Source organism: Panicum virgatum, chromosome 3K, assembly GCF_016808335.1.
Source record: "Panicum virgatum strain AP13 chromosome 3K, P.virgatum_v5, whole genome shotgun sequence".
NCBI lineage: Eukaryota > Viridiplantae > Streptophyta > Magnoliopsida > Poales > Poaceae > Panicum > Panicum virgatum.
This window is the reverse complement of record NC_053138.1, coordinates 61,631,822-61,640,225: the sequence shown is the minus strand read 5'-3', so window position 1 is coordinate 61,640,225 and position 8,404 is coordinate 61,631,822. Positions and strand designations below refer to the sequence as shown.

Genomic DNA, 8,404 nt, shown 5'->3' with positions numbered 1-8,404 from the left:
AACAGAGAAAAGTGACAAAATCTTATTAAACTAAGCTCTCCCCGGGTTTACTTACAGATACGTGAGGATAAGGTCACAAACTAAAACACTCTCATTTACTCTAGTTAGATTTAATATAAGAGGAAAAACGAGGGAGTACACAATCCACATATAGATGATATGCCAATCATATAAAAAAACCTAATGTTGTTCAAAGTTGAAACGTGAAATTAGTGGTGCAAATAAATGTAATAGAAAGCCTTAACAGTGTTAAACATTATGCAAATAGCCTTTATTCTTCTCCCTATTTTGCACCAGTATTGCAAAATATGGAATACTCTATAAATTAGATATTTGTATGGTTAGATGAGTACGGAGAAAATTCTAAAGTTAGATATTTTGTAAAAAAAGTGTGTAGAAGATAAACACATGGCAAAATCATATGAGCCATAGAGTCCTAGAAATAGGGGGGCTTCCCTCTCCTTTTGCCATACCATAGTATAAGAGGTCTTAAGTAGAAGATGACAGTGTAGTAGTGTCATGGTATGGTAGCTACATAAAGAGTGTAAGGATCTTGTGTTATATTGGCCTTGTTTAGTTCGCCAAATTTTTTAGATTTTGGTACTGTAGCACTTTCGTTGTTATTTGGCAATTAATATCCAATTATGAACTAATTAGACTTAAAAGATTTGTCTCGTCATTTACACTTAAACTGTTTAATTAGTTATTTTTCCAACTGCATTTAATACTCCATACATATGTCCGAAGATTCGATGTGATGGGTACTGTAGAAAAATTTTGGGAACTAAACATGGTGAATAAAGAGTTGAGTTCTCGTATATAGTTGGTTAGAGTCGCAAATTTCTCCACACATTGTATTTACATAACCATTAAATGGGTTAGCTAGGTTATAACTCGCTATAGGCTAGGGCAGACCAGCAAAGCAAGCAGCTGGCCGCATGGTTTTGGGATTCGGACCGAATGGGCCGAATTTCACCGAAATTCGTCCATTTCGGTAAGGCTCGAGATGAAATTAAACCGGCCAAAAAAAATTCGGCCCAATTTGAATTTGTAACCCGACCCAAGGTCCATACCGGCCCATTAATACCTCTCATCACTATAAACACCCGAACTCCATCCTGAAACCATAGGGAATTCATTTTCTTCCCTGTGCTCTCTAGTGGCGGCCGCCAGCAGGAGGCAGAGGCACAGTCGCGCATGCCCAGAAGCCAATCCCCGTCGTCCTCCTCCCAGATCCACCCCTCTCCTGTGATGATGCGCCGGCAAGAGTTGCAGCAACTCGGCCAGCCCGTCGTCCTCCTCCCAGATCCACCCCTCTCCCGTGATGATGCGCCGGCAAGAGGTGCAGCAGCTCGGCCTGAAGCATCACGCTAGGGCAAAACGTAGATATAATTGTGTCGCTTGAGTTTGTTCCTCTCACTGCTCCTCTGACTCTTGGGCTTATTGGATACGAAGTACTTGTGTTGTTTGATCCTTTTTATTCGTTGATTGGTTGCAAGCACAAGCAATGTGTTAACTGGACTATTATGCATGTAGTATTTTCGTTCTTCTTATCCCTGATGCTTGTATCATCTTTGTTTTTTAAACAATCTCTCATAGAATGCCTATTTTTTGTTCTGTGAAAAATTCGGTGCAAATTCGTCCAAATTCGGTCAAAATTGGGTCAAAGTTTAAATTGGTTGACTAGTCAACTCAACTGAAATTCGGTCCGAATTTTTCGAATTTTCCGAAATTCGCCCAATTTGGTGGGCTCCGAATTTTTTCAGCTTTTAAATCCCAAAACCTTGGCTGGCCGCGGGTTTTGGGGGAAACTTTTCACCGCCCCGCCCATACCCGGCCGCCCACCCGCCCATGAGTCCGTGACACCACCGACCCACTCCCCTGGCCTTCTACAGGCTACGACAAAGCGCATTTTGAACCTGTAGAGACACCCAGAGCTACCGCTCCATCCCCAAACCCACGCCGGCGTCGCGGGCCGCACTTGCAGTGGCGAATTCGTCCACGGCTACTTCCTCTGCGACACGTGCTCTTCCTCCACCTACCACCTCCTCGATCCCGACCACACCCGCATCCTTGACACTGGCAACCTGGGCCTCATCTCTAGAGACGGCAGCCGCGCCTACCTTGTTGCTGAGCTCCAGCCCATCATCAACTCCGGCGTTGGAGTTTTTTTTTATTTTTTATTCGATTTATCAAAAATATATATCCAATTTTTTTTGCAAAAATGTCACCCTGCCGCCGGTTCGTTTGGCGGTAACGAGATACCGCCGGATGAACCGGCGGTAAGGGTTCTGGCCCACCGCCTGACAACGTATCGCCGGTTCATCCGGCGGTAAGAGGCCAGGCCAATGGGCCTTCGTGGGCCGGTAACATACCGCCGGTTGAAGCGGCGGTAGCTGGCTCTTACCGCCAGATGAGCCGGCGGTAAGAACCTACCGCAGGACCAAACGACGGTAAGGCCCCCCTCTTAATCCCGCCCGCCCGCCGCCGCCCGCCAGCCCGCTCACTCCCCGCGCCGCCGCCCGCCCGCCAAGCGCCGCCCGCTCTCGCGCGCCGCCGCTCGCGTCGCGGCTGGTGAGGGCCGGCCCCCGCGCGCCGGGGTTTACGCGGCCCCCGCTCCCCCGGCCGCGCGCTCGCCCTTTGGTTCGCGCGCCCACTAGTGTGTCAGGTATATATTTATTTTTAGTTTTACTAATAATAATTTGTAGATTAGTATTAGAAATATTAGTGATTTAGATATAGTTTTACATGTAGAAATAGTTTTAGATGTAGAAATAGTTTTAGATGTAGAAATAGTTTTATTTTTAGTTTTAGATGTAGAAATAATTTTTAATATGAAATCGTAGAACTTGAAATTGAAAATATTAGTTTACAGACGAATATAATTTCATATATAAATATTATTGAGTCCAAACAGACATATTAGTGTCATAAAAATATTATTAATTGATATTATATTACATAGAAAACCTATGAATATATGTCAGTAATAGTAATAGAAATTTAGATAGATGTAAATAGTAATAGAAATTGTAGAGAAACAATTAAGATAGATGTAAAAATAGCAGAATTATTTATTAGCGTTGATTAAATTCTAAGAACAAGTAATTATTGTCGTAAATATTGGCAGACATATCAGATGATTTGTATTTTCAAGTGTTCTATGGGTCAGGAGAAGTTAGATATAGTCCTGAAGGGATAGATTTGTCAGAGTTTAGCTCGATCACAAAAAAAATACCTCGAGCTAGAGAGAGGACTTGGATTTCAATATCCAATTGGCTATATAAATCTTTCAGCCTTAGTCGAGATGAACATGAGATCTCTGTCATGGCAGTGGTCAGTCGAAGGGAACTAGTATTTTGGAAGCTATTGCCGCTTGAAGGGACGCAAAACTGGAGGAACTATGTCAATATAAGTAGTAGCCGAGGCTTACCGCTTGTGTTGTTTGTTCAAGCATTCGAGAAGATTAGTTTTAGAACTGAAGCGGGCGGGGATCATGAAGGCCAGGGAGATGTATCGGAAGAAACTGAGACGATGCATGAACCTCATGAAGAAGGTGGTGAACTCGAGATTTTAGAAGATGATAGACATGCTGCACACGAACCTCGTCAAGCAACTGGTCAGGCTGATGAAGGGGAAAACATTCCAGAGATAGTTGAAGAGTTTCAGAGGGAGGGTGAAGAACAGCACAATGCAATGAATGATGACTCCTCGGATGATGATGATGATGATGATGACGACGAAGATTATCATGTCCCACACAACTGGTCTGGGTATGATTTTTCAAAATTAAGTGTAAATGAAGGTGAAGCGGTGCCTTGGGAGTACAGGCAAAATGAGGTATGCATCGGTTCGGTGTATGCCAACAGTGACAATATGAAGGAAGCTATAAAATGTTGGTCGACTCTCTCTTTGCAAAGACAGTTCAAAGTTGTCAAGAGCAGTCCGAGAACATATGACGTGCGTTGTGTGAGAAGCGAATGTACTTTCAGGTTGTATGCTTCTATGGGCAAGTGGCAGGATTTCTGGGAGGTCAAAAAAATTGTGGAGCACACATGCCTACTTGAGCAATTAGAACCACAGCACCACAACCTCAGTGCAGGTTTCATAGCTAACTACATGTACCCTTTGATCGTGGACAATCCTAGTTATGAACCTAAGTCAATCATTTGTGCTATTGAGGAGGAGTTTAAATATAAAATTAGCTACAACAAAGCTTACAGAGCGAAACAGAAAGCGCTGCAGATGAGGTGAGGGACGTATGAAGCTTCGTATCACAATATGCCGGCATTGCTGCACACTATATGTCTTAGAAATCCTGGTAGCTACTATGACTTGAAAATGTATCCATGTGCCCAGAAGCCTGGAAAGCAGGTACTCCAACGGTCGTTCTTGGCCTTGGGCGCTTGCATTGAGGCGTTTCCGCACTGCCGGCCAGTCATTTGTATAGATGGGACATTTTTGACAGGAAGGTATAAAGGCACAATCCTCACAGCTGTTGCAGCTGATGGTAACAAACAATTGTTGCCTTTGGCAATTGCCTTTGTGGAGAAAGAATCAGGGGATACCTGGTATTGGTTTTTGCAGAGGGTGAAGCAGATGATTGTAAAAAATATAGAGAATGTGTGTTTGATTCATGATCGGCACAAGGGTATATTACAAGCAATCGATGACATACAGAATAGTTCTACTGAGCGTAGTAGGACTGCACTTTGGCCGGACCTAAAGAGTAGGTGGTGCATGAGGCATATGGGGGCAAACTTTCATAGCCAGTTCAAGAACAAAACCCTTATGAAGCTATTCAAGCGGTTATGCAGCCAGAATCAGGAAAGGTAATTCAACTTCATATGGAAAAAATTGGATGAGCTAACAAAAAAGCAAACGGCGGAGCTAGCGAAAAGATCTGTCAATACAGAGGAGGACGACCAGGTCTCACTTGAAGACGTGGGCTTGGACGGTCTGAATGTCAGGCACAAAAGGAGAAGGGCAATTAAGACATTCTCGGAGTGGATTGAGCACGGACCAAAAGAGAAATGAGCTTTACTGTTTGATGAAGGAGGTGCTAGGTATGGTTTAATGACTACGAACCTAGCCGAGGTATACAATTAGGTGCTGCGTGGTGTAAGATCATTGCCACTTGTTGGGATCATGGAGTTCTTCTTGTATCGCACTTGCGAGTACTTTAGGGACCATTACGCTGTGGCACAGAAAGATATGGTCGATAATCGCAAAGTTTACGGATACAAGATTACGGAGCATATGGAGGAAGCTTTCAAAAAGGCCCGTTTACATCGGGTGACTCCAGTTGGCTCTATGGAACGTCGGTACGAGGTGATGTGTAGGGACAAAGGCCGAATAGGGGGCCGGCGTGAGAAGCATGTGCAGGAGTGTGTTCTCCGTCCTGATGCTTGTATTTGTTCATGTCATAAGCCAAAACTGCTGCACCTGCCGTGCACACATGTCATTGCTGCCTGTTTTGAAGCTGGTGGACTATAGGCTCATATGTATGTCTCAAATTACTTCATGAAGGAAACTATTTGAATGACTTGGAGGCACGAGATTTATGGGTTCCGCATCCTGGGAGACTTCATAACTGATCCTGGACACAATGCAACTTACATTCCGGATCCAGATCCAGAAATGTTTCAAGGGGTGAGCCGACGCAAGAAAAAACGCATTAGAAATAACATGGATCGATCGGAGGCTGGTCGAGATGTCCGCCTCTGCTCGAAGTGCCATGAGACGGGTCATACGTACAAGGATTGTACGGCATTGAGTTATGGTGGCCGCACAGATGGAGCGGGCCCATCAGAAGCTGCTCCAAATCCGGCAACGCAGGCAACGGGTCATCGTGGCAGACCACGACGACGTCGACAGACCTACGATGGGTTCGTTGTGGTGCCTCAGGAGGGTACGTTACATCGATTGTTTTACTTATTATTACATGCCTGCACAAATGTACGATTTAGCGGTTAACTTATTTTTTTGTTATGCAGCCTTCTTAGGTCGGCGTGCAGATGATGAAGTCGTACCACGACTTCGTGGGATAGTTTGACGCTCTTGTGGACACGGACGTGAGGTGGAATCCGTACACTGCAGCCGACATTTACGCCCGGGCACCGAGCGGTCTTTCGTCCTTATGCCTGCAAGATCACGAGTACTGGATGACGAGGAAGCCGATCCTTTACGACATCCACGTCGAGGAGTACCACGTTCACCGGGTTATGAGGCAGTTCGGTCTCTACCAGCAGACCCCGGTCCTGATTGTGCACTCAGTGGAGGCCCATGTCCACAGGTACCGAATAAATAGTTCTATTAATAATTCATCTTTTTTTATAACCTACCATTTAGCATTGAATCGCTCAAGCTTTCTATTATAGGTGGACACGTCAGGGCCAGCCACCAGGCTCGCGGTGGGCTGACAAGGTCCGTCCTTACGTCGACTCTTGGGCCGCGGCCCTCGATGACGTCGTTTTCGAGGATCGGCCGCACAGCGACGAGGCGTTCGCGGACTACCTACGGTGGTACCTGCCGAGGACGTGCACACGTGTCGTGCACGTTCCACCAGAGGCTCGGATCGAGGCCGCAAGGGTGTCGGAGACGTACCCCGTAGTTCGAGACCAGAACTTCGCCATAGCGGTATGTTTCTCTGATTGATTTTGCAGTATACAAAACTGGTTGCATATGATGTTACTACTTTCTCAGTACAGTACGATGTCATACGAGCGATTGAGTCCGAGGCTTCATCGAGTATGGGCCAGTACCATGACATGACGCCCGCCCAGCACCAGAGCACGCTGCAGAAGATCGTCGATATGTGCAAGCGATTCCGACGAGCCGTGACCTGACGTGAGGACGACACCTTCCTCCCACCTCGCAGTTCGGGGCCGGTGCCTGTGACTGGTCCATCGTCACGACGGTCTGCACCCGCGGCACAGTCAGGTCCACCGCCACCGCCACCTGACACGATGGCGACACCTTCGGGTTCTGCAGTTCGGCCCACGTACGTGCCGCGACCGGCACATTTGTACTCGGCAGGTAAATCGTACTCTAACCTCGTGTCACTTACAATACTGTATCATGTAAAACTTTATTCATTAACTTGTACTTCTTATTCGTGTAGCGCCCGGCTCGTCGTTGTTTCCGTCGATAGATCCCTACGGCGCCGGATCTTCGTCTCTTCGTCGTCCAATACACGATTTAGGTACGTCTAAGACCAGTTGTTAATTTGAGATAACAAGTACATTTTTAATTGAATATTGATGGATGGTAGTTTGTGAATCAGAGTACCGGCAGGTGGGAGGGACAGACGATGATGAGGAGATTCAGGAGGTGGACGACCTCGCGCAGATGGAGTGGGTGAACACGTTCTTCTCTTCTGCACCGACGCAGGAGGTCGTCGGCACTTCACAGCTAGGGGGTGCCCCACTCGCGACGCAGGACTACAGTCAGGTGGAGCAGATGCCTGTTCCTGAGCAGGGTCGTCGGTCCACTCGCCAGACCATCCCGCCGGAGCCACTGACGTACTTGCAGCACCACACTAGGGCGGGCCAGGCTGCAGAGCGACGTGGCAGGAGGAGAGGGGGCAAGCGCGGACGCATCTAGTTTACAGGTTGTAGCTTGTTAATTACTTTGTTCCGTCATACTATGTTATGTAGGCCTATGCAGACTATGATTGGATGTGTCCATTACGTACCATTATGATGAGTAGGCCGGTGCAGTGTTTTGGGCGACGGTATATGTCCGTGCAGTGAAATTATGATGATTAGGCCGGTGCCGTGCAATGTTCCGGGCGATGGGATATGTCGGGGCAGTGCAATAATCACGAGTGAGCGCTGTGGAGCGTGCAAGTGCTGAAGTCATGAGCAGTGAGACGTCGTGTCGTTGTTTAAAGTGGGAGGAGTGAGCGGTGTTGAGCGTGCGAGGGTACAAATCAAGAGCAACGAGAGGTCGTGTCCGTGTTTAAAGTGGTAGGAGTGACCGCTGTGGAGCATGCGAATACTGTAGGCTTTTCATGTGCATTTACACTCCACACTCCGGGTATCAGACCTTTGTGCGCCTATAAATACTCACCAGTTTGTGAACTCACAGCACCACTCAAACACCAAACCTCATTGTATACCCAATATCTGGAGGTGGGTCTAGCGGGAAGAATTACAACAGTTTTGGGAAAGGAAAAGGGGGAAGAAAGGGAGACCCCATAATATGGGAGGGGCCTCTTGGACCTGATTCCTTTCCGGAACCAGTGTTTGAGTTTCCGCCACAGCACAAGAGTGAATTTACCAATGAAACTCCTCTTCGACAATACGATAACCGTAGAGAACCGTGGCCAAAATGCAGACATGGTGAGGACTGCCTAGTGCAGATGTGCACCAATGGGATGGATGGCGGTCGGCGTTTCTTC

At 46.9% G+C, this 8,404-nt stretch overlaps 1 protein-coding gene across 1 annotated transcript; it reads left to right on the top strand.

Moving 5' to 3' along the window:
• The first annotated feature begins 6,268 nt into the window (after positions 1-6,268).
• LOC120700103 lies at positions 6,269-7,680 on the top strand. The gene is made up of 4 exons (XM_039984284.1): positions 6,269-6,639; positions 6,711-7,038; positions 7,124-7,204; positions 7,286-7,680. The coding sequence occupies exons 2-4, from the start codon at positions 6,969-6,971 to the stop codon at positions 7,603-7,605; spliced, it is 471 nt and encodes a 156-aa protein (XP_039840218.1). The 5' UTR covers positions 6,269-6,639; positions 6,711-6,968; the 3' UTR covers positions 7,606-7,680.
• Positions 7,681-8,404: the final 724 nt, after the last annotated feature.

Excerpts from the sequence above, each read along its gene's own strand:
- LOC120700103 (XM_039984284.1), top strand. The coding sequence starts at position 6,969 with ATGGCGACACCTTCGGGTTCTGCAGTTCGGCCCACGTACGTGCCGCGA. Across the intron at positions 7,039-7,123 it reads GGCACATTTGTACTCGGCAG|CGCCCGGCTCGTCGTTGTTT; the intron begins GTAAATCGTACT and ends TTATTCGTGTAG. Across the intron at positions 7,205-7,285 it reads TCGTCCAATACACGATTTAG|AGTACCGGCAGGTGGGAGGG; the intron begins GTACGTCTAAGA and ends TTTGTGAATCAG.